Source organism: Polypterus senegalus, chromosome 12 (assembly GCF_016835505.1).
Source record: "Polypterus senegalus isolate Bchr_013 chromosome 12, ASM1683550v1, whole genome shotgun sequence".
NCBI lineage: Eukaryota > Metazoa > Chordata > Cladistia > Polypteriformes > Polypteridae > Polypterus > Polypterus senegalus.
The window spans coordinates 158,799,099-158,824,136 of NC_053165.1; the positions used below are offsets into that span (position 1 = coordinate 158,799,099).

The 25,038-nt window shown below is 46.5% G+C and overlaps 1 protein-coding gene across 1 annotated transcript; it reads right to left on the bottom strand.

Annotated features, from left to right (window-relative positions):
• Window positions 1-5,273: 5,273 nt before the first annotated feature.
• Window positions 5,274-8,306, bottom strand: LOC120540962 (relaxin-3-like). The gene is made up of 2 exons (XM_039772168.1): window positions 8,040-8,306; window positions 5,274-5,794 (listed from the first exon to the last, which is right to left on the bottom strand). Exons 1-2 carry the CDS (start codon window positions 8,212-8,214, stop codon window positions 5,493-5,495), a joined length of 477 nt encoding a protein of 158 aa, XP_039628102.1. The 5' UTR covers window positions 8,215-8,306; the 3' UTR covers window positions 5,274-5,492.
• Window positions 8,307-25,038: the final 16,732 nt, after the last annotated feature.

Genomic DNA, 25,038 nt, shown 5'->3' on the forward strand with positions numbered 1-25,038 from the left:
TTTGGTAGCTAAACTGGCATTTACAGTTCTCTGTCCTTTTAGGGTCTCCTGCTGGCACTTTTAGATGCCCATCTTCTTCTGTCCTCTGCAGATCCAGTTTGTCCTCGTCTCTTAATACAGAAGACGACTTTGAATGAAATCTTCAGCTTCTTAACATTCTGACACATGGAATAATTCTTCATGCTTCAATAGACTGGCATGTTTCTTGGCAGAGCTGTTTCATTTTGGCCATTTTTGAACCCAGAACTGAACTTTCGGAGTGCCAGTACCGTGTAACACAAGTGAACACTCGAATTTAATTTGGGCTTGAGTGACAGCGATAAGGTGTAAGAAGGAGCGGCAGGGCGGAGTAAAGTCGACTAGGAGTGAGGAGACTGAAAGTGACAGACAGTGGGGACAACAGTGACATGCAGTGAGGTTCATAGCTGGTGACCCCTTCAGAGTCACATTTACAGTTGGCAGCCAGCATGCACATTGGCTACTGGTGATGTTTCATATCTCATCAGCATTCTTTACACACACACAGGTAAGGTGCATATCTGAATAAGAAAGAACGAAGAGAGAGAGAAAGAGAGAGCGGAGAGAGAGAGAGAGAGAGTGGAGAGAGAGAGAGAGAGAGAGAGAGAGAGAGAGAGAGAGAGAGAGAGAGAGAGAGAGAGAGAGAGAGAGAGAGAGAGAGTGAGAGAGAGAGAGAGAGAGAGAGAGAGAGAGAGAGAGAGAGAGAGAGATGGAGAGAGAGAGAGAGAGAGAGAGAGAGAGAGAGAGAGAGAGAGAGAGAGAGAGAGAGAGAGAGAGAGAGAGAGAGAGAGAGAGAGAGAGAGAGAGAGAGAGAGAGAGAGAGAGAGAGAGAGAGAGAGAGAGAGAGAGAGAGAGAGAGAGAGAGAGAGAGAGAGAGAGAGAGAGAGAGAGAGAGAGAGAGAGAGAGAGAGAGAGAGAGAGAGAGAGAGAGAGAGAGAGAGAGAGAGAGAGAGAGAGAGAGAGAGAGAGAGAGAGAGAGCAGAGAGCCCATTTGCTCCTCACCCTCCACGTGTTCTAAATCTGCCGTTGCAAATCCACAATTCACACTCATTCAATACAAATGAAAGTATTGAGGAGTGTTTAAAAAAAATGGAAAAAATGTAAATATTTAGTTGTTTTAAACGCTGTTAATTCTGATGCTTTGATCAATTTTAATACAGACTGTATTAACAAGAAAAACAAAAGAATATTTTATTTAAGGTCAAAATTAAGTTTTTAAATATGGGATTGTTTTTTTCTTAGTCAGATCCCATTTTTTATAAAATTGAAAACCGTTTATGGTCTTTACCGTTATTTGTAAATGAAGTTCAGGGCTTATCCTTCTTCCACGAAAACTTCCGTCACTTTCTTGTAAACGTCCTCCTTAGTTTCCTGTAGTTTTAAATGTCTTAATCTTTCATTTTGGCAATCAGTTGGAACAAAAAAATAAAAATAAAAATCAGACCGCTGCAGCACACTTGACTTTCTGATGTCGTTAACTTATTGGCGCCTCAGCGTAGAAGAACAGCAACGAGGACCTGTTGGGCTCACATGCGCCCCCTTCAGGTTGGCACGGTACTGTCTGCCTCACTCACCCTGTGCCTTTTCACTGCGGTTTTATGTCAGATCAGCAAGACTAAACATGTCACACACATTCATTAAGGATATCAGCCGGACATACATAGAGCCAGTGATTTTGACAGAAAAATGATCAAAATTATTGGAATCACAGAGAAAACAAATTTATAGCACAGAGCAGTGGACACATTTATTTTATGTTATCATTATTAGTTTTTTTTACTTTTCATAATGACAGGTGAGGCTCTGCCTCACTTGCCCCCCCTGAACGCACATCTCTGGGTGACAAGTCTAAGCACAGCAGCTGGCACAGGAAAGCTAAGAGGGCTTTGAGAAGCGGCTGTGGTTTTGGAGCTCATGATTGGATTCCATTTGGAACGAAGTCCCACTAGAAAGTTGGAGAAGCGCCGACCAGTGGGAGTCCGGCTGTCCTTATTTACACGGGTCACCACTGCATTACATTAGAAAGCAGGCATTTCAGGAAGGGCCAGCCGTTAGTGACACTCGCAATGCCTTGGCTGTGTTTTTAAAATCAGTTGATTTAAACAAAAAGGTAAAGCATGAAACTGTCAGGGTGTGTCCAGGTAGATCTGAAAGGCACTATATAAAATGAAGAGATAAATATTAAGGGTACTAGTTAATAGGGAGGGCTCAAAGGCACTTTATAAATGTAAATATACATACGTGCAAGGTCCTATATAATAGACAGATGGGGGGGTAATTGGGGGGTAATGCTGTGGCCCACTGGGCATGACTCGGATTCACGTCTTCGGTGTTCTCTGCAAATGGGTGGGCTCAGTCCTGGTGCTCTGGTATCCCCCGCAGTCCAAAGACATGCAGGTTTAGGTGAATTGGTGTTACTATATTGACCCTGGTAAGTGTGTGTGTGTGTGTGTGTGTGTTCACCCTGCCGTGGGCTGGCACCCTGCCCAGCTGTTGTTCCTGCCTTAAGCCCGATGCCCACTGGGATACGGTCCAGGTACCCCATGACTTTAATCAGGACTTTTGGATGAAAGGCACTTTTTAAAATATAGATAGATATGAATGGCACCACCAAAATTAGTATAGACAGCTGTAAAGGCGCTATATAAGACACACACCCGTGGCGTGTGTTATACGGTATATAACTGATTGGTATACCGAACTGTATGTCCATTGTCCAGGGGCACGAGAGTCTGTGAATGAGGTGCAGTCACAGCAGAAAGCCACTTAAGTGACAGCTGAGACCCCCATGACACGTGAGAACGTAAGAAATGTGACAAACGTCAGGGGACCATTCAATTGCACTTGTCGCTTGTTTGTTTAGTGCGTAGCTAAGCCGTCCCACTGTTTCCTCCAGAAACTCTTCTTAAACAGCCCCCCCCCCGTGACTCTTCCCCGTTAAACAGCCCCCACCCCCGTGACTCTTCCCCGTGTCTTGTAGCTCAGATCGTCGCTCACGTCACCCAAGTGTGAAGAGCGGAGCCACAACTCCCTGGAATTTCAGTCCGTCAGTCGGGAAACACGAAAGCTTGTGAAACAGCACCACCTACTGGACAAAAGCTGCACGCTGTATAACTTTAAAAAGCCGGCATTCCTTTTTTAAATTGAAGTTTTTGTAACTGCGCGCGAAGCAAGTTGCGACCCACCTTACATACATTTGCCAGTCTTCTATCCGCTATGTGTGCCTCTCCTGATTGAGCCAGGGTGGCACAGTGGCGCAGCAGTTAGGACAGACACTGAGCTCCGTTTGCATCCTGGCTACTCTGTATGTGCAGCTTGCATGCTGCCCCTCATTTTGCCATGGGCATTCTCTGGGTACGCCGGCTTGCCCCGCTCTTCAATATCTACAACCAAATCAACGAGCTAGGCTGTGTGGTGCAGTGGTGAAGACTTTGGACCCTCAAGCTCTGTGTGACCCTGAGCAGGTCATGTCACCTGCTTGTGCTCCAGTCGGGAAAAAGCCAAAGAATTGAAGCCAGTGGTATCCTCAGATGTTGTAAGTCACCTTGGATAAAGGTGTTGGTGAAATCGTAAATCAGACTCCTAAATTAGCTGTCACTCAGGGAGTCCTCTGGGAGTCTGGTATGAAAGGCACAGGGCAGGACTCTCAACCAATGAGGGAGAGGGAGAGGCAAATCTTGACCAATTAACTAAGGGGGAAATCCCATATGGCTTGTGTTGCCTCTTAAGCCCATTCCAGATTTTTCCAGAAGGTTCTACTCAACAATACCTTAGGAAAAATACACGATTTTCATTTTGTGAGCAAACAGCTGAATAGCTGACAGTTGACATTATGTGACACAAGTGTGTTTGATGCTGCCCAGCGTCGGTCACCACAGACACTTGTTACATCTGAGACCCACAAATCACACGAGGCACACAACACATAAAAATATCATTGGGTGGGATTTACTTTAATTAACAAGGTGGTGAAGCTGTGTGGCCCACTGGAATTGTTATAGTCTAGCTATTGATTGGTCCCTATGATGCACTGCAGTGTGACAAATAATCTGAATTACTTGTTGAATGACTAAAGAATTTTTTAAAAACTAAGAACAATGAATTTACTGCTCATTTTCTTCATTTTTCATTTCTAATGGATGACTCATATTATGTAGTTCATGATTTTATATATACATACATACATACATAAAAGCATACATATGTATGTATATATATATATATATATATATATATATATATATAGATAGATAGATAGATAGATAGATAGATAGATAGATAGATAGATAGATAGCAATACATACAGAGTTTACGCATGCGCATCGAAGGATGTGCCGTTCCAAGAAACAGCTCAGTGAGGACGATTAGCCCCGCCTCTTTCAGTTTGTCCGCTTTAAGATACCTGGATGCCCAGAGGGAGGCGTGGTTTGCAATCAAAGCGAACCTGCCAGACGGAACTCCAGTAAACGACCCTCAATTTTGCAACTAAGTGCCGAATACTTTTTGTTACTACTTTGCCCAGGAGCTAGTTGTACAAACGTGAAGAGATGTGCTTTCCATTGGATAGTATTCAATAAAACAGTACAACCCGGTTGGTGTCCTAACTTTTTATCCCTTCCGCGATCTGCCATTCCTGCACCTGCGCCCTATCTACCTATCTATCTATCTATCTATCATATAGTGCCTTTCATATCTATCTATCTATCTATCATATAGTGCCTTTCATATCTATCTATCCATCTATCTCTTATATAGTGCCTTTCATATCTATTTTATAGTGCCTTTCATATTTCTTGTCTATCTATCTATCTATCTATCTAATGGAGCTTTCATATCTATCGATCTTTCTGTAATATAGTGCCTTTCATGTATGTCTATCTATTTATGTTATATAGTGCCTTTCCTATCTATCTATGGTGCCTTTCATGTCTATCTATATATCTGTTGTATAGTGCCATTCATGCCTATCTATCTAGTTATATAGTGTCTTTCATGTCTGTCTGTCTACCTATATCTATAATTTATCTCTTTATATATTCATTAATTTACAGAGCTTCTGCAGAAACCAGATTCCCACCAGGACAAATAAAGTTCCGTTTATCTATGATTTATGGCAAATCGCTGAGCTGTTCCCGTCTCCGTTGTTTTTTGTGATTTTTCTTATTCTTATACCCCCAAGGGTAGTGGAGCTCGGGTCTTACCGCTATTTGCTCTAAAGGCGCTATATAACACAAAGACTGCTTGACTGACAACAGCGACTCTGTTTATTGGTATACATGCAGCTCAACAAGCCCCCCGCTCAAGGGGTATAAAGGGTGCACTGAAACTTAATAAAGAGTTTAATGTTTGTCGATTTTTTCAGTGAAAAGGCAGGGCAGGCTACTTGATCGTCCAAGTAACGACGACCGAAATCCCAGTGCCTGCCGTCCATTTAACTGGACACAAAGGCTCGGAGCGCCCAGGCGCCCCCCCTCTCAGCACAGGGAGCTGATTTCACTTTTGCTGCAGCCCCATTTACAGCAGGCGTTGGACAGCCCGACCACCACATCCCGGCCCTTCCTGTCCGACGTCCGCAACGCCTCGAGCACCTCCTCGGAGATGGGGCTGCGGCTCTGCCGGCTGAAAGCCATGCTGGTGAGCTGCTCCCTCCAGGGCTGGCTCTCGAATTCGGGGTAGTCTTTATACGAGAGGCCGGAGACGGCGTCGGGGTTCCAGCTTTCTTCTGTCTGCTCCTCAGGGGTCCGCTCGACATCCGAGAAGAAGTCCGGCAGCTCCCCTGCGAAATAAAAAGAAGGAGATCCGAGTTATGAGGCTTTCGGACAGGGCTGGTGGCCGGGAGGGTACAGCAGACGACCAGATGAGTAAACCAGGGGTGTCGGGGTAGCTGGCGCCTGTCCTGGCAAGCATCGGGCACAAGGCAGGGACAGCCACCGCACTCGGCACCGCATACACATCAGGGGTCCACTTTGCCATCGCCAGTCCACCTAACATGCAGGAAACCGACATGAACACCCAGTAACGCTGTCACCGTGCCACTCTGGGCTCAATAAAGTCAACAAGGTGCCACAGACCTGCCAGTGTGATCTGAAGGTCCACACACACCTGTCTTCACAGTTTTAAGACCCCCGTCTGAGCCCACATACCCACCACGGTGACTGGACCTCCCACACTCGCCCTCATATCTGTCTCTGCTGTTTTTATTGAATACAATTCGTCACATCAGTTAACACTTGTTCAAAATGTATGAAAATCACAGAAATGACAGGGAGTGTCCCCTGAATGGCGACCCACCCAGGAGAAAACATAAAAGCAGTCACCCTGCGCAAATTCAGCAACGATGACATGGACTTCAGACGTCTAAGGAGGAGAGATGTGCATTACTGAGGCAAGGCGAACGAAGCACGGCCAGGACCCCCTGCCACCCTGGGCCCTACTTGGGCCCCAAGTCACCACTGATGGGCACTTTCATCCTTATTTTGACAGATTTCATAAACCTGCCTTTTTCATTTCAGACTTCACGTAAGCCCACACTGCTGTCTCAGACTCTCAGACCCCCTCACAACACCTGGGAGTCACTTGTGACCTCACACACCTGTCCTTGTTGTCACACACTCCATGAGGCTCCACAGTCCTGCCTAAGTGATCTATGGTTTCATTTGTGTTTCAGGACCTGAGGAGACTACACGGAAACGCCTGTCTTTGATTCGAAGCCCCCACATGTGGTCACACACAGATGTCCCTGTCTCTTTGGGCCCCCCCCTCATGACATTTGGCAGTCACCTCTATCCTCACACGTGCCTGTCCTTCTCATACACTTCATGAGGCCCCACATGCCTGCCTAAGTGATTTGAGGCTTCAAACACATTTGAGGACCTCAGGTGACTTCACATAGCTGTCTCTGTCCCTTTAGGTCCCCTTGTGTGACTACTGGTAGTCACTTCTATCCTCACACACCTATCCTTGATGTCTTAGACTTCATGAGGCTCCACATGCATGTCTAATTATTTAAGGACCCCAAGGTGACCACACACACACACATCTCTGTGATTTCAAGCTCCACACTACCACCTCAAACAGCTGTCGCTGTCCCTTTAGGTCCTCTCGTGTGACAATCTATAGTCACTTTTGTCCTCAGACGCCTGTCCTTGCTCTCATAGACTTCATGAGGCTCCACAGGCCTGTCTAATTGTTTAAGGACTTCAGGTGACCAGAGACGCACACATGTGACGCTGTGATTTGAAGCCCCCAACTTGTGCTCACACACAGATGTCTGTCTCTTTAGGCCCCCTCATGACATTTGGCAGTCACCTCTATCCTCACACACCTGTCCTTGGTGTCATAGACCCCATGAGGCTCCACAGGCCTGTCTAATTGTTTAAGGACCCCAGGTGACACTCACACACATACGTCTCTGTGATTTCAAGCTCCACACTACCTTAAACAGCTGTCTCCGTCCTTTTAGGTCCCCTCGTGTGACAATCTATAGTCACTTCTGTCCTTACACACCCGTCCTTGTTCTCACACACACCCACCCTACGTGTTTAAGGACTTCAGGTGACCAGAGACACACACACGTGACGCTGTGACTTGAAGCTCCACATGGTGTCACACAGCTGTCATTGGCCCTTTAAGTCCCCTTGTGTGACTGCTGATAGCCATTTCTGTCTTCACACACCTGTCCCAGTTATCATGGACTTCATGAAGCTCCACAGGCCCAAGTGATTGAAGGCTCCATGTGTGTTTAAGGACCCCCGGTGACCGCACACACATGTCTCTGCCATCTGAAGCTCACACAGCTGCCTCTGTCTCTTTAGGTCTTCGGGTCCCCTCATTCATGTTTAAGGGCCCCAGGTGACCCCCCACAGTCACACACACTCCTGATCTCCTGGCTATCCCTTTCACCGGCTGCTCATCTTTTGGTTCCCACCACTCCTCTCCCTGCCCTTCTCTTCCCTTGTTCTCTCCCAAATGCCCCGCCGACACAAACCCCACCCCAATGGACTTGAGCCCGTGGGTCCTACCTGGAGATGCTCTGGCAGCCCGTCTCCACCGGGAGCCTCCGCAGGTGAAGATGACCGCACGGATGAACTCCCGGCCGCACAGTTTGACCCCGTAGGTTGGATTTCGTCCCTCTGATTTTTGGCTCATCTCCGATACCAGGACCCACAGCGTCAGGACAAGCACAAACTTCGACATGCTGGCAGGGGGACGAGACGAGTGCGTGCTGTGGATTTTTTTCCCTGCTGTGCTGGCAGACGATCTCCTCCACAGGCTTCAGGTCTCCTTATAAACCCTGTCTGCCATTACGCTGGCAGTGACGCCATCAGGTAGTGCGGCGCGGGGACCTTTTGGGAGAAAATGCTAAGGAGGAACAAGCCGGCGGACAGCTTTGTTATCTCTCTGTTAATTGCAGATGCTGCTCATCGGTGGCAGGGCCACTTATCTGATGCCAGGTGACCTTTGCTGGCTGGCTTGTCTAATTGGAAAGGTGCAGAAGCCATTTCAGCCCAATCCAGTGAAACAAGAACACGGCCATTAGCCTCGCTCTCTGTTGGCATGAAGCAGCTTTCTTTTCTTCTTTCTTGTAGAGCCATCCAAACAGAATCTCAAAGTTTGAGGGTCTCTCCGAGACTTGACTGTAACGGACTTTGATGTTGGCGGGCACTCGGCAGCGTCTCACTGCATGGGGACTTGAGGCTGGCGGACGTTACTATTAAGCGAAGGAAACGTGGCACTCCTATCATTAAATAGACCATAAGTATGCCACCCTCTAATGGCCCTTTGCATTGGTACCTAAACGTGGCACTCCTATCATTAAACAGCACCCTTCACAGACAAAAAGGGCAGTGCCATCTACTAGCCTATTGTGTGGATACTTACATGTGGCACTCCTATCATTAAACAGACAAGTATGCCACCATCTACTGACCCTTTGCATTGGTACCGAAAGTTGGCACTCCTATCACTAAATAGTATCCTTCAAACACCACAGGTACGGTGCCATCTACTGGTGTGTTCAGTTAAATATTTAAACATGGCACTCGTATCGTTAAACAGTTCCCTTCACAGACAAAAGGGCAGCGCCATTTACTGGTCTAGTGTATGAATATTTATACACGGCACTTCTGTCATTAAACAAAACATAAGCATGACACCCTGAGATGGCCCTTTTAACGTTGATACTTAAACATGGAACTCCTATCATTAAACGGGCAACACAGATGGCACCATCTACTGGCTCAATACATTGATACTTAAACATGGCACTCTTATCATTAAATGGCATCTTTCAAAGACAACAAGGATGCGAGTCCTCTGACATCACTTCCGGTTCATGAGCCTCTGGACCCGCCCCTTTCCGTCAACTCACCATATAACCTTCATTTTGCCTGTTGGCTTCAGTTATTTTGCACTTTGTCTGTAAAGACCATTTCTTTTTCCAACTTTCTTGTCCAAGTACACGGGGTGGCTGCCCCAAACTTTTATCTGTGCTCTTCATGTTTATTTTACAGCTTGTAGGGTAGCATTTCAGACTATTTCAAGGTCAGTAATTAGGAATATGATGTTATATTTCAGAATGTCTTACACCAGGACTGATCATTTATGTTAGGTAGAATGCCTAGAGGGGGCCGGGTGGTCTCGTGGCCTGGAACCCCTGCAGATTTTTTTTTTTCTCCAGCCATCTGGAGTTTTTTTTTTTTTTTCTGTCCTCCCTGACCATCGGACATTACTTTTATTCTATGTTAATTAGTGTTCTCTTATTTTAATTCTTATTTATTTTGTGTTTTTTCTCTTTCTTCATCATGTAAAGCACTTTTGAGCTGCATTGTTTGTATGAAAATGTGCTCTAGAAATAAATGTTGTCTGCTAGGGATCTAACCCTGTAAGGACCTCAATCAGAGAGTGAAAATTTGAAAATTTCTATTACAATCAAGAATATTTAAACATTTAAATTAAAGCACACATTTTAATATATTTTAAATATTTGATGCAATTGTTCTTGTTGATTATGTACTTCTTCCTCACAATGTAAATCATTACACCCCAAATTAAGGTGTCGTACACACATTCAGACTTTTTTCTGCTGTCTTTGAAATACTATTTTTCATATTTCTGTGATGTTTGTAATTATGTACAGTCATTCATTCAGATGTCCTGGTATTCCTTGTGCTGTGTGTGTGTGGCACCCCAAGAGGCGGGGCTACCCTCACATCACTATTCCTGGACCCGCCCCCTGGCTATTTAACGAGAGCAGAAAGAGCAGAGCAGGTTGTGTGTACTCTACAGGATTACATTTGTTAAAAAGCTCTCTTTTGTGTGCAAATTATTATTATTATTATTATTTTTTTATTATTTAAAGCTTCACCAGCCATACCACATGAACATAAGAACAGATCATCCACCTGAAGCTAAGCATGTTTGGGCCTGGCCTGTACTTGGATAGGAGACAATCTAGGAAAAACTTGGGTTGCTGCTGGAAGAGGAGATAGTAAGGCCAGCAGGGTGCGCTTACCCTGTGGTCTCAATGGGGACCCCACTGCCCCAGGGAGGTGATAGGGGACACTGTGCTGTAAATATGGCGCCACCCTTCAGATGCGACGTAAAACCGAGGTCCTGACTCTCTGTTGTCATAAAAGATCTCTGGGCATCATTCATAAAGAGTCAGTTTATCCTGATCTGGCTAAATTGCCCACCATGGCTTAGTCATTCTGGCCCCTAATCATCACCTGTCTCTAACTGGCTCTCTGTCTCTCACCACCTAAGAGCCCATAGCCCATATAATGGTTGTTGTCATATCGTCCAGATGGGTGCTGCACATTAATGGTGGTTGAAGTGGCTCCCCACTCACTATGTAAAGTGCTTTGAGTAGTGAGAAGAGTGCTATCAAAATGGAAAGATTTGTTATTGCAACATGGCCCCTTTGTTACTAGCCAGGGTTTTTGATGGAATTTCCCTTTCTAGCAGGTATCTTTGGAACTGTTCAGCACTTGCGTGCTGGAGACTCCGAGATCAGAACAACATGGGGACATGGTAGGGGGAGAAAGAGAGATTTGCTATTTCTTATTGATCGTTTCTACTCCAATAACCGTTAGTGCCAACACAACAATAGGCTTTATAGTCATAACATCTGGCAATAATATGAAATCTAGGTCAGAGCTATCATATGTGAAAATGTGCTACCTTCACGTAAGAGTACAAAATGTCAACAAAGGTTTGGAAGCTATGTTTTATGACCAAACAGTGAACTTTGTGAGCTGGAATGTCAAAGGTCTCAATCATGAATTAAAGAGAAAGAAAGTACTCACTCACTTAAAACGTTTAAATGCCAAGATAGTATTTTTACAGGAGACTCACTTAATAAGTAAGGACCAGTTTCGGTTGTAAACAGAGTGGATTGGCCAGATTCTTAAGTCCAGCTACACAGAGAAAACTAGGGGTGTGGGAATCTTAATACACAGAATGATCTAATTTGTAGCGTTAGACATAATCTGTGATCCTGAAGGGCGATATGTCATGGTGATGGGTAATTTATTTAATGTTAACATGATTCTGATATTTATGCACCTAACGTGGATGAGAAAGATTTAATCCAATATGTATGAACATTCATAAAATTATAATGGCCGAAGATTTTGTGTTTTAAATCCAGGCCTGGGTACGTCTTCTGCTGCAGAGGCGATGACATCTAATACAGCAATGATAAAATACACAGTTTATAATTGAGTAGAACTTATCAGACCCATGGAGGTTTTTAAATTCGAACCTTAGAGTATATTCCTTCTTCTTGAACATCCATCATTGTTACTCAAGAATCGATTATTTCTTCATAGACAAAAATTTTTTGCCGATTATCAAATCTTGTAAGTACGATGCTATTGTTATCTCCGACCAAGCCCATCTGATCATAGAGCTTAAATCATTATGCCCTACACACTCATCTCGTAGCTCGCATCTTAATCTGCTGTCATTAGCTGATGAGAACTGTACAGTATTCACATCCAAGCAAACCGATTATTTTCTGGAGACAAATGCATCCCCAAAAGGTTTCTGCAGGAATACTCTGGGAAGCTCTGAAGGCATTTTTAAGAGGACACAAAAAATAAACTGAAAACCAAGAAGGCATCTGAGTTAATCAGCGAAATTACCAGACTAGAACCAGAATACGCCAGGTCTCCAAATGAGGCACTCTATAGGAAAAGACAGGTCTTGCTATCAGAATGGAACCACTAAAGAAACAGAACAGTTCATCTTTAAATCACAACATCAGTATTACAAAAACGGAGGGAAGGCCAAAAAGATTTTAAACAACAACTCCACAAACAGGAAGTTTCTCAGTGCAATAACAGCAATTACCAAAAATGAGAGAGATAAAATCATAGACCACACATTTAGAGAGTACTACAAGTCCTTACATTCTACTCAGTCTAAAGAAGATAAAACACAATCTAATGGGTTTTCTGACTCATTACAGATACCACAGTTAGATACTCTTAGTGCTGCTGTAGAACTGGATGAACTTCTGACACTCTCAGAATTACCAGACGCTATAAACTCACTTGACAGAGACAAAGAAGTGGGCCCTGACGGCTACCCAGTGGAATTTTATAAAAAGAAAATCTAACAAGTTAGCTATACTACAGGGTGGTCCAGATCTAATTATGTAGATCCAGATCGTCTGGATGACTTCAATTTATGCGGGGATGAATCCAGTTTGTCGTCAGTTCGCACACTTCTTGATGGTCTGGGATTTTTCGGGTGATTTTCTATGTAATAAACTTAATAAGTTACAGAGTAATGAAAATTGCATAATTAGATCTGGACCACCCTATATTAATTAGAAATGTTTATAGAAGCTAAAGACAACAAAATTCTACCTCAAGCTCAAGCATTAATTTCCGCCTTTCCTAAGAAAACTTACTACAATGTGCATCGTAGAGACCAATCTCACTACTGAATAATGACGTTAAGATATTCTCCAAATCTACTAGAAGGATTGAGAAAATGCTTCCTTCTGTAATATCTCAAGACCAAACCTGATTTATTAATGGCAGACACCTAGCTTCTAATTTTGAACATTTGTTTAATATAATATATTCACCTATTAAATCTAACATCCCCGAGATCTTACTATCATTGGATGTAGAAAAAGCATGTGATATGGTTGAATGGGACTACCTATTCACCACATTGCACAAATTTGGGTTCAGCCCAAACAGTTGTGCATGGATCAAACTGCTCTAAACTAGCCCAGAACCCACCGTTTGTATTCACAGCATTATTTCATCCATCCATCCATTATCCAACCCGCTATATCCGAACTACAGGGTCACGGGGGTCTGCCTGAGCCAATCCCAGCCAACACAGGCACAGGCTGCATTATTTCAGACAACGTCAAATAAGAATGCGGTACTTGACGAGTCTGTCCCCTATCACCATTGCTCTGTGGCGGGTACCACATGTACCTCTGTTAGTTTGCATCTCCTTAAGGTGTACCTCAGGAAATGGGTTGCTGAAGGTTCGCCCGAAACTGGGGAACTGCGCTGGACGAAGGTTTACGATACCCAGGGCTACCAGTCTCTGAAAACAAACTTTTTTGTAGTTGCTCTGGAGCGATCAACCTATGGGCCGGTAGGACAGATCAGTTATGCTATTGACATTGGCTGCCTGCGTACTCCGCTGCGCTTTCAGCAACTTTAAAGACAGTAAAGCAAACTGGGATGATTTGGAGGAAACGGGTTATCTCTAGCGATAACATCTTGCACACTAATTTGTGAATGTTTGTGTTTGTCGTTGTTATGTACTCATTGTTTGGAGAGTTATGTTTAAACTGTCTTGCCTTTTAATATCTAAATATACTTTTGTTTTCTTTCTTACATTTCTTTAATGCTTTTCATCATATGCTGATCTAGGATGTGTGGTGAGAGGGTGAAATAGTAAAGCACTGCTATCACTCTAGCGGGATTCTGATTGTGTGGCTGCCTGCCTGCCCAGGGCTTAGTTGTTCTCCTGGGGTAGCGGTACAGCTTTTTATAATCGCCACTGAGCCATTGGCTGTTGTGGAGGATGGCCGGCTGTTTATCCTGGCCAATACCCCCAAGCCGCCAGGTGGAGCCCTCCTTGCAGCATGGAGGTTCCCAGAAGACCAGCAGGGCATCACGGACAATGGAGTTTTTATGCACCGCCCTGCTGGATGCCATGGGGGCCACGAGAGGGAGCTGCAGGGAGGACTGAAGAGTTCTTTGTGCCCTATGACCCGGAAGTTCGTCATAGGAAGAGCGACGGGCTTCCGGGTTGAAAAGAAAAGGACTATTTACCCTTACCCGGAAGGAATAAGGACTTGTGGACTGTTGGGCAGGAACACCTCCGGGTCAGGGAGTATAAAAGGACTGTGGGAGCTCCTAGACGGCGAGCTGAGTTGGGAGGCAGGGTGGCTAAGCGTCTGGGAGAGTGGAGGATTATTATTGTTATTGTTATTGGAGTATTTGGGAGTGGAGGGTGCTTTGTGCACATTATTGATATAATAAATATCATTATTGGACTTTTACCTAGTGTCTGACGTGGTGTCTGAGGGTGCGAGGGTGCGAGCAAGCACCTAATCTGTTACACTGTTTACTTTCAAAATGCGTCAGAGATAAAGAGGATTTTCAGAAAAGGATTTGAATAGAAAATATCACTACTTGCAGATGATATGGTACTGTATATATCTGACCTCATGATGTCAGTTCTTTTTTTTCTAAAAAAAAAATTTGTCAGTTGATTTAAATGAACAGTACACAATTACAGACATCACAGAAAATCCATACAAATATGAAAAATAATCATTGAAAAACAATAAAAAGTAACAAACACATAGACATGTATTGAAACATAAAACTGGGAAAGGCATATGAGGAAGGTCACAAACATCAGAAAGGGAGAAAACAAAAGTTTCAGACAAGGAGATGACTGACAAAGAGTCGGGTAAGAAAGCGCCACAGTGCCATGCACACCCCCATTAATGCCCAGTGAAAGCTTCTTCAAGAATGCAACTCCTGCTCCAAGAGACGATATGGTGGATGGAGAGGAAACATTCACTAAAATTAAATGGCTCTGTGGCTAAGGATCTGCACCACCAGTTTGCCACTCTACACACGTTTATTTAGAATAAAGTGCACAAAACACCAACACTCAGTCCCTTCTTGCTGCCAGTCCTTCTCCCTCCACTCTTCCTCCTGACTCTGGCCATGGAGTGGTGGTGACTGGCTCCCTTTATGGGGCACCTGGAAGGACTCCAGGTGCCCAATGAGCTTCTTCCGGCCACACATCTGGGTGAGGTGGCCAAATAAGGCCCTGAAAACGTCCAATGTGCCCCAACAGGTTTGAGGTCCCATGCTCATGACCCGTGGCCCTGCTGGAAACCAAAAGGGGCTGCCCCTCCGTTTGCCCAGGGGAGAAACGGTCCTGAGAACTCTCTCTCTCTCTCTCTCTACCCTGGTCCTTCCACACTCAGGGCGCCCCGGCTGGGTAAGGGTCTCAGTTGCCCGCCACAACCAGTATCCGGAAGGTTGCCAGTTTGAATTCCTGTTACTGCCAAAAGAGATCCTACTCTGCTGGGCCCTAAACCTGCAATTGCTCCAGGAGTGCTGTACAATGGCCGACCCTGTGCTGCGACCCCAAGGGGTATGTGAAAAAATCAACAAAATCCTAATACAAGAAATTGTATAAGGCGAAATAAAGAACAAAAAAAAAAAAATCAATTCCTCCAGACGCGTATTGAACTCCGGAAGGATCTTAGCAGCTAAAGAGCATAATGAAGTCAACTTCTTATTAAAAGATGAAAAATTCAGAGCTAGTGAAGGCGATTCTGTAAGATGGCATTGATTTCCACTGGGTCCCCCTAAACCCACATTTAAATTGTAAAGTCTTTGATGCCTACTGTTGATATTATTCTATCTATTTTTTTATGATATAGTAGCCCCTTCCTTTGCAGTAGTTAATTATGCTACATTTTTTAAGGCCACTCATACCAAATGAGCCTCACTAAAAGCACGGATTCAGTCCACCGCCGGCATCCCCTTAAATAAAAGGTGAACACGAAAAAAGACTTTACATTTACATGGATTTACAGGACAGATGCCTTTATCCAAAGTGATTTACAAAATAGGTCAACAGAATCGAGTAAACAGCAGTCTGGGGGACAGTTGGAGAACAAGTGTGACGGGACAAGGGGATAAAAACTGATCCTCACAAGTGGGGAGCTCAGAATAAAACAGAAGCGCGTTAGAATGCCTTGGTTACAAAAGCCCAACAGCCATCATCAGTTAGAGAGAAAGTCATCAAGGAAGACGCTTCTTAAACACGCTGAGGAACTCGAAAGTTCGACTGGTGGTGGGCAACTCGTTCAAGAGCTAGGAGCTCCACATGGAAAAATAAAAAGAAGCCTGGATTGAGGTTTGATACCATGCAGAGGTGGCATCACAGGGCACTGAGTGGGCAAGAAGGACACAGGATCTCACAAGTGTCTCCATATACATAAACAAGGGTGGGCAAAAGTAGGTTTACAGCTGGTTATATGTTACTGATAAGGTGCAGCATCAAACTAAAAGAATTGGGGGTTCAAAGTGATGTTTTTAGATGGGGGCAGAATTGGCTGTGAGGAACCCTCATCAGAACTGGCCGATGTTAAGACTGGTGACCAGCAGGGGGCAGTGCTGGGGCCGCTGCTATCTCTTATATATACTTCTCTTCTGGTTCATCCTGCTTCCTCTTCAAAACCGGTCCCCCCCACACACGCAGCCCACACGGCATTTCTCGATTCCTATTCCTCCTCTTCCAAACCCTTCCCCACACTCCCATACACCCCACGCCACTTTTCTCGATTCCTATTCCTCCTTCGGACTACCACATCCCCCGCTCCTCTCTCATGACCCCATTGGTGTCACGTCACTGCCCGATATCTAGCCTGACCGCGTGACCTTTCACTTCGACCATGTGTGCTCCTGGGAGTCTTTTCCGTAGCCTGCTACAGGAAGGTACTCTCTCGACCATTGGCATTGGTTTCGCTCCTTGCTGTTTTCGTTATACTGCGGCGGTTGTTTCCTAAGCCTTTGTTATAAAATGAACGACAGTATCTTCTCTGTCGATGGGTTTTTGTACAACGTCATCTCTATTCTGGGATCCGGCAACTGCCTGTTCCTATCGGTGGGTTATTTCTTGACACAAACGGTTGACGAAGGCAATACACTTTCACTACGACATAGGGCAGTAGATTTAGTTGCATCACACTGGGACATGTTTGGAGACGCTTTCCTGTTGTTCTTTCCAACGCAAGTTGAGTTATCACAACAAGTCACGAGTATTATCAATACATGGCAACATCTGGAGTTTACGGTGGTGAGGCTTAAATTCAAGCTCTTTCCGAGATTCCTCATGCTACCGTTGTCTTTTACTTCAAACACGACCCCAACATCCCGCCTTGCATTACGTTTGCAAAGATTTACGTTAATCTACAACAACCAGTCTTCAGCCACAGTCAGTTGTACGTGGCTTTTTCTAGGGTTAGATCTTTCGACTCATTATCTGTCGTTTCCAGCCAAACACGGATTCACAACTGCGTCTTTCAAGAAGTATTTCTTTCTTCGTGATTTCTGAATTCCTTTCTCACCGTTTTCCGTTCCTATTCTTACACCAGTGTATGCTACAGCGGGCGTCAGCTAGTATTTTATATTTATAAATGATTTAGATAGGAATATAAAAAACAAGCTGGTTAAATTTGCAGATGTGTTTTGATACCAAGATAGGTGGATTGGCAGATAATTTGGAATCTGTTATATCATTACAGAAGGACTTGGATAGAAGACAGGCTTGGGCAGATGAAATTGAGTGTCAGTAAATGTATAGAGTTACACATAGGAAGTGAAAATGTGAGGTCTGAATACACAATAGCTGGTTCAACAGTGGGAGGTCGAGCTTTTAGTTACAGGGCCCCTAAACTGTGGAATGGTCCTCCTGCTTCCATAAGAGATGCCCCTTCAGTCTCAGCCTTTAAATCCCGGCTGAAGACTCACGACTTCAGTTTAGCACACCCTGACTAGAGCTGCTGATTAACTGTACAGACTGCATCTCTGTTGTTAGTCATTAGCAGTAAAACATAAGTAACATGATAGTTAGAATTGAATACTAACCCTAACCTATTCTGTTTCTTTTCTCGGTACCCAAATGTGGCAATTGGTGCCACGGCCCACCTGCCAAGTTGTTTGCCTGCCTATGGTAAAGTCATCCCTGATGGAGGATCACAGGAATCATGGGAAAGAGGGGTCCTTTCATCGGAGCAACATTTCAGCCGTGGCATGGCCAAATGGGGAGGCAGCTTGATGGATGAGGTCTCCAGGACTCTAAAAATATCCAAACCTAATTATGTCATATCATCTACTGTTAAACCGTACTTCTAAAATTTTTATTATTATGCTGTCTTAAGGAATTGTTCTGTTCTGTATATTGTATTGTATAGACCCCCTACTTTTGACACCCACTGCACGCCCAACCTACCTGGAAAGGGGTCTCTCTTTGAACTGCCTTTCCCGAGGTTTCTTCCATTTTTCCCTACAAGGTTTTTATTGGGAGTTTTTCCTTGTCTTCTCAGAGAGTCAAGGCTGGGGGGCTGTCAAGAGGCAGGGCCTGTTAAAGCCCAAATCCGGCACTTTCTGTGTGATTTTGGGCTATACAAAAATAAACTGTATTGTATTGTATTGTTGGAAAATTGAGAGTCCACCTTATGAGAAGGATTTAGGAGTCATAGTGGACTCTCAGCTATCGACTTCCTGACAGTGTTCAGAAGCCATTAAGCAGGCTAACAGAATGTCAGGTTATATAGCGCCTTGATGTGTGGAGTACAAGTCACAGGAGGTTCTGCTCAAGTTTTAGAACACACTGGTGAGGCCTCATCTGGAGTCCTGGGTGTAGTTTTGGTCTCTAAAAAGGACATAGCAGCACTAGAAAAGGTCCAGAGAGGAGCGACAAGGCTGATTCAGGGCTACAGGGGATGCGTTATGAGGAAAGATTAAAAGAGCCGAGCCTTTACAGTTTAAACAAAAGAAGATTAAGAGGAGACCTGACTGGAGTGTGTAAAATTAGGAAGGAAATTAGCCCAGCGGGTCGAGATGGTGACTTTAAAATGAGTTCATCAAGAACACGGGGACACAGTTGGAAACTTGTTAAGAGTAAATTTCACATAAACATTAGGAAGTTTTTCTTTACACAAAGAACGATAGACACTTGGAATAAGAGACCAAGTAATGTGGTAGACAGTAAGACGTTAGGGACTTTCAAAACTCGACTTGATGTTTTATTGGAAGAAATAAGTGGACAGGACTGGCGAGCTTTGTTGGGCTGAATGGCCTGTTCTGGTTTAAATTGCTGTAATGTTCTAAAAAGACATGCAGGTTATGATAATCACTGTCACAAAACGAGTCAAAGACAGAAAAAGGTTTGGGGCAGCCACCCATGTAATTTGGTATCCTGGCTGCAACTTCGTTTTCTTTCAAATACCAGCACTGAAGTGCTTACAACAGAGTCCAAAACAAGACTGACACAGAAGGGAAAAGGGAAGGCTTTTAAAGGGGGAGACAGGAAGTGAGGTCATAAGGGTCGGGCACGTGTTCATCGTTCATTGGTTCAGTCCCGGATGTGACATCAGGGGGGCCGGAGCTGGCAAGGTCTGTCTCCATTGGCTCGGTCCCAGAAGTGACGTCCAGAGAGACAGGTGGAACCTCCCGGGTTAGGTCTACAGGGAAGTGAGAAAGAGAGTTAGTGCGCTCTGCCACATCCCGGCATGGCTCAGAACTGCCTTCACTCGAGCCCTTTAGCTGCCTCCCATGCGGCGTGTGTGACAAGGCCCCCTCAGCCCAGACCCGTCGGGTCGGGCGACCTTAACCGAGAGGTCGTAAACCCGAGAGAGAGCATCGGCGTTGGCATGGAGAGCACCCGGCGATGAGCGGCGAAAACTTGTACGGCTGCAGGTCAAGAAACCACCGGGTGACCCGCGGATTCGACTCCTTGTGCAGGGCCATCCACTGTAGAGGTGCATGGTCCGTGACAAGGGTGAACTCACGGCCCAACAGGTAGTACCTCAGCTGAGTGATCGCCCATTTAATCGCCAGAGCCTCCCTCTCCACCGCCGCATACCTGGTCTCCCGGTCCAACAGTTTCCGGCTCAGGAACATGACGGGTGTTCACACCATCGACACTTTGGCTCAGCACGGCTCCCAGGCCTGTGTCCGGCGTCCGCCTGGAGGATGAAAGGCAAAGAAAAGTTAGGTGCCATCAAAATAGGTGCGGACGTAAGGGCCTTCTTCAAGTCACCAAATGCAGCGTCTGTTTTTGCAGTCCATACCACAATGTTCGGGCCCTCTTCTTTGTTAAATCAGTCAAAGGGCCGCTTTCTCCAAAACCGGGTACAAACCGGCGGTAGTACCCGCTAACCGAAAGGCTTGGACCTGCCGCTTGGTTCATGGACGGGCCATTTCAGAATGGCATCAATTTTGGAGCACTGTGGCCTTACGGTACCCCGACCCACCAGGTAGCCTAAATATTTGGCCTCGCTTAATCCAAAGAAACATTTCTTGGGATTAATCCGGAGCCCGGCCTCACCAAGTGTCCGTAATACCGCTTGGACATGCTGTAGGTGTTCCTTCCATGTGCTGGAATAGATGACCACGTCATCTAGGTAGGCAGCACTGTATGAGTTATGAGGCCGAAGCACTTTGTCCACCAGACGCTGAAAGGTTGCTGGAGCCCGTGTAACCCAAATGGAAGGACACGATACTGCCAGTGTCCGCTAGGGGTACTAAACGCGTTTTTCCTTCGGAGTCCGTTAAAGGAACCTGCCAGTACCCTTTTGTCATGTCAAGTGTGGTCAGGTATTGAGCCTGTCCAAGCCTCTCGAGGAGGTCGTCCACGCGTGGCATTGGATAGGCATCAAATTGGGAGACTTGGTTAAGCCGACGGAAGTCATTGCAGAACCTCCAACTCCCGTCAGGCTTACCGACGAGCACAATGGGGCTGGACCAGGGACTATAACTCTCCTCAATTACACCTAGTTCCAGCATGCGCTTGATCTCAGCTCCACTTCAGCCTTTTTGCCTCGGGAAGACGTACAGGCGTTCTCGGACAACAACCCCGGCTCTGTCACAATGTTGTGCTCAATCAGAGAGGTCCTTCCGGGTGTTCACTGACTACCTCTCGAGCGGTCCGGATAACTGTTTCCAGCTCCTGCCGTTGCCTGGGTCTCAAGTCTGCGCCAAAGTTAAGGTCGTGTGTGTGAGCGAAGAGTGGCGGGCTGGCGGAGGAGGGATCGGGTCCCTGTCCTTCCACGGTTTCAGCAGGTTCACATGATATACCGCTCCTTTGGCCGGCGATTGGGTTGACTCACCAAATAGTCGACCAGTCCCTTCCTCTCCTTAACTTCAGTAGGGGCCCTGCCAGTGGGCAAGCAACTTAGAGTGGGAGGTAGGCACTAGGACCATGACCCGATCTCCCGGGCGGAACTCCCGAAGAGACGTGCCGCGGTTGTAGTAGCGAACCTGTGCTGCTTGAGCCTCCTCCATGTGACTTTTAAGGACAGGCCGAATCTTTCCAAATCTATCGCGTAACTGCGCGATATACTCCAGTATGTTAGTGGTGGGAAGAGCCTCTTCTTCCCAGCCTTCTTTCAAAATATCCAATATGCCCGAGGTTGTCGCCCATACAGTAGTTCAAAGGGGAGAACCCGTGGAGGCTTGTGGGACTTCCGATAGGCAAAAGGACGAGGGGAGGAGCTGATCCCAGTTCCTTCCATCCTCGCTGACCACCTTACGTAGCATTTGCTTGAGAGTTTGATTAAACCTCTCTACTAATCCGTCGGTTTGAGGATGATACACGAGGTTTTAAATGCTTTATTTTCAGTAATCTGGCAGTCTCCTTGAACGTCTCCGAGGTGAAGGGGGTCCCCTGGTCTGTCAAGACTTCTTTGGGGATCCCCACGCGCGCGAATACCCCTAGTAATTCCCGTGCGATGGCTTTAGAGGTAGCTGAGCGCAACGGAACAGCTTCGGGTATCGTGTAGCATAATCCACGAGGACTAAAATGTACTTGTGTCCTCGGGCTGAGGGCTCTAGAGGTCCCACAAGGTCGACCCCGATTCTGTGGAAGGGAACGTCAATCAAGGGAATAGGAACAAGAGGAGCACGGTCCCTCCTAGGAATCTGTCGCAGTTGACACTCCGGGCAGGAAGCGCAAAGCGGCGAACCTCCTCATTAATTCCTGGCCAGTAAACCGGAGCTTGATCCGCTCCAGAGTTTTTGGTGCCCAGGTGGCCACCTAGGAGGTGGGCGTGTGCTAGCTCGCAGACCTGCCGCCGGAAGGTACGCGGCACTAGCAGCAGCCTCGTCTCCTGCCCGTCATGCATTGCTACACGGTAAAGGAGGTCATTATCTAACACAAAGTAGGGGCCCTGTGGCATCGACTGACTAGTGCGTTGGCCATTGACAAGGACCACTGCATTTTTTACAAACTTCAGGGAGTCGTCATTCCATTGCTCCCTTTTGAAAGAAGCCGGCGTCTTTTTAAATTGAAACCGCAACACGGAGAGAGGGTCAGCGCCGACCTCAATGGGCGTGGTTTCCTCCCGCTCCGCCGCGGCGTTGGTGGATGGCGTGTCAGCCTGCGACGGCCCGGGAGTTGCCACGTCACCAGGACGGCTGCTTCACCTCTCTCTGCCGGCTGATTACACGGCGTGGAGGCAGCTTGAGACGGTTCATCTCCGTCCATAACGAGGCCCAACTTAACCCGGAGTGGTATGTGTCTCACCGCTTTTAATGTCAGACCAGTCCCGCCCTAGTATCACCGGGTGCGGAGGATCAGGAAGGATTGCCACGGTTACTTTCCGGACTGATCCTCCGTAGCTAATGACACAGCGGCGGTGCTGTACCAGCGGTTTCCCGTGGACACAGGTTATACTGGTCTTGAATTTTAGCCATTGTCGCGTAGCACAAAACGGCGGGCAACAATGGAAATGTTGCTGCGGAATCGAGCAGAGCGGAAGTTTTAAACCGTTAACGATCACCACGTCTGTATGCGGGACCGCCAGCGGGTTTGTCAGAGCACACCAAGCCCTCCTCCCCTCCACCTGCATTCCTCCTCGCCTCCAAGCGGTTTTGCGTGCCAGGCGCCGCGACGCCGATGCAAGCTCCGGGTTATACAGGGAGGGGCTAGGTCTTGGGACATACCCCGGCTGAGTTTGGCAGAAGGACGGTTCTGCTCTCCCAGAGTGTGAGGCCGCCCTCTGTGTTTCCAGAAGCTCTATGAGCTCAGACATGTTCTTAAACTGCACGCCCCAGACCGGCTGGGTGAAGCCCTGGGGAAGTGCTTTCAGGAGCAGATAGCACGCTACCTGCTCAATGACCTGGTGGGGCTTGTTTTCCAAGGGCCGTAGCCACTGCCATACTTTTGCCCATAAGGACCAGGCTTGTTTACTGGTCGGCCTCTCAGGGTCCAACCTCCACTTGTTATTTTACTCACCTGCCAGTCTGGGGCACCCCAAGGTGGTAAAGGGGCTGTGGTTTCACTGGGGGCAGGCACTCTCCCCAAGAGAGCATACTGAGTCCCTCTTGTCTCCCCCCTCCAGGGCAGCCCAATTCGGTGAGCCCCACCCGCACACTCCCTGGCCTCTCTAGGCGGCCTAGTTCTGCGTGCTGGGAGCGGAGCCCGCACCGGTCTCGCCGAACCACGGGCACCCTCCCGCCTGAATACTCGGCCCGATGCGCTCCCACCTGGGTGTTTTGCAGGTCCTGTCCCCTTCTCTTCTGGGACTTCTCCATCCTGCCGACTACGCCACTGTCACAAAACGAGTCAAAGACAGAAAAAGGTTTGGGGCAGCCACCCATGTAATTTGGTATCCTGGCTGCAACTTTGTTTTCTTTCAAATACCAGCACTGAAGTGCTTACAACAGAGTCCAAAACAAGACTGACACAGAAGGGAAAAGGGAAGGCTTTTAAAGGGGGAGACAGGAAGTGAGGTCATAAGGGTCGGGCACGTGTTCATTGTTCATTGGTTTAGTCCCGGATGTGACATCAGGGGCGGAGCTGGCAAGGTCTGTCTCCATTGGCTCGGTCCCAGAAGTGACGTCCAGAGAGACAGGGGGAACCTCCCCGGGTAGGTCTACAGGGAAGTGAGAAAGAGAGTTAGTGCGCTCTGCCACATCCCGGCATGGCTCAGAACTGCCTTCACTCGAGCCCTTTAGCTGCCTCCCATGCGCGCGTGTGTGACATCACTTTAGCTTTATTAACTAGAAAGAATGTCTCGGTGTCACAGTGCACTTAGGTACAGTCTCATAAGTGCTGAAAATGCTGGCCTCACTACTGCAAACCTACATTTGCCCACTCCTCTTTGTGTGTGTGTGTGTGTGTGTGTATATATATATATTTATATATATATAGGTGTTGACCCATTCATTACTCTGTAGTCAAGCATCAAAGATTTCTGAGCAGGTGGGCACAGCTAGCGGTTCTCCCGTCCCACTTGACGTGACGTCTCTTGCTCACTCTGCTTTCCAAACACCACTAAGACGCAGACGTCAGCCCCTCGCCTCGGCGCTCTGCGTCTCCACCACCTTTGCAGATATCTCAGCTCCCTGACATTTGTGTTTTGATTTTGGTAAAAAGGCCTAAAACTCAATCAGAGAAAATGTCGTCCACATTAGAACCTAAATCAGCAAGAGATAAGGGGAGGTTGGCAATCAAGACGACTTGAAAGTGCAACAGCCCTGAAGGGCATTCTAACAAATAGACGTGGCGAGATTAAACGAAAGGACAATGAGATGACATTTCACGCATAACGTGCGACACGATATTAAAGACGATACAAGCGAAGTGACACCAACAATACTGGGATGACTCTGAGGTTCAAATTAACATATGGATAACAAAACGGGGCCTCCAACTAATATCTGCTTTGCCGAGATGCACTTTACAGAAGGGGTAGAAAATGTCAGCTGCAAATGAAAA

Excerpts from the sequence above, each read along its gene's own strand:
- LOC120540962 (XM_039772168.1), bottom strand. The coding sequence starts at position 8,214 with ATGTCGAAGTTTGTGCTTGTCCTGACGCTGTGGGTCCTGGTATCGGAG. Across the intron at positions 5,795-8,039 it reads GGCTGCCAGAGCATCTCCAG|GGGAGCTGCCGGACTTCTTC; the intron begins GTAGGACCCACG and ends TTTATTTCGCAG.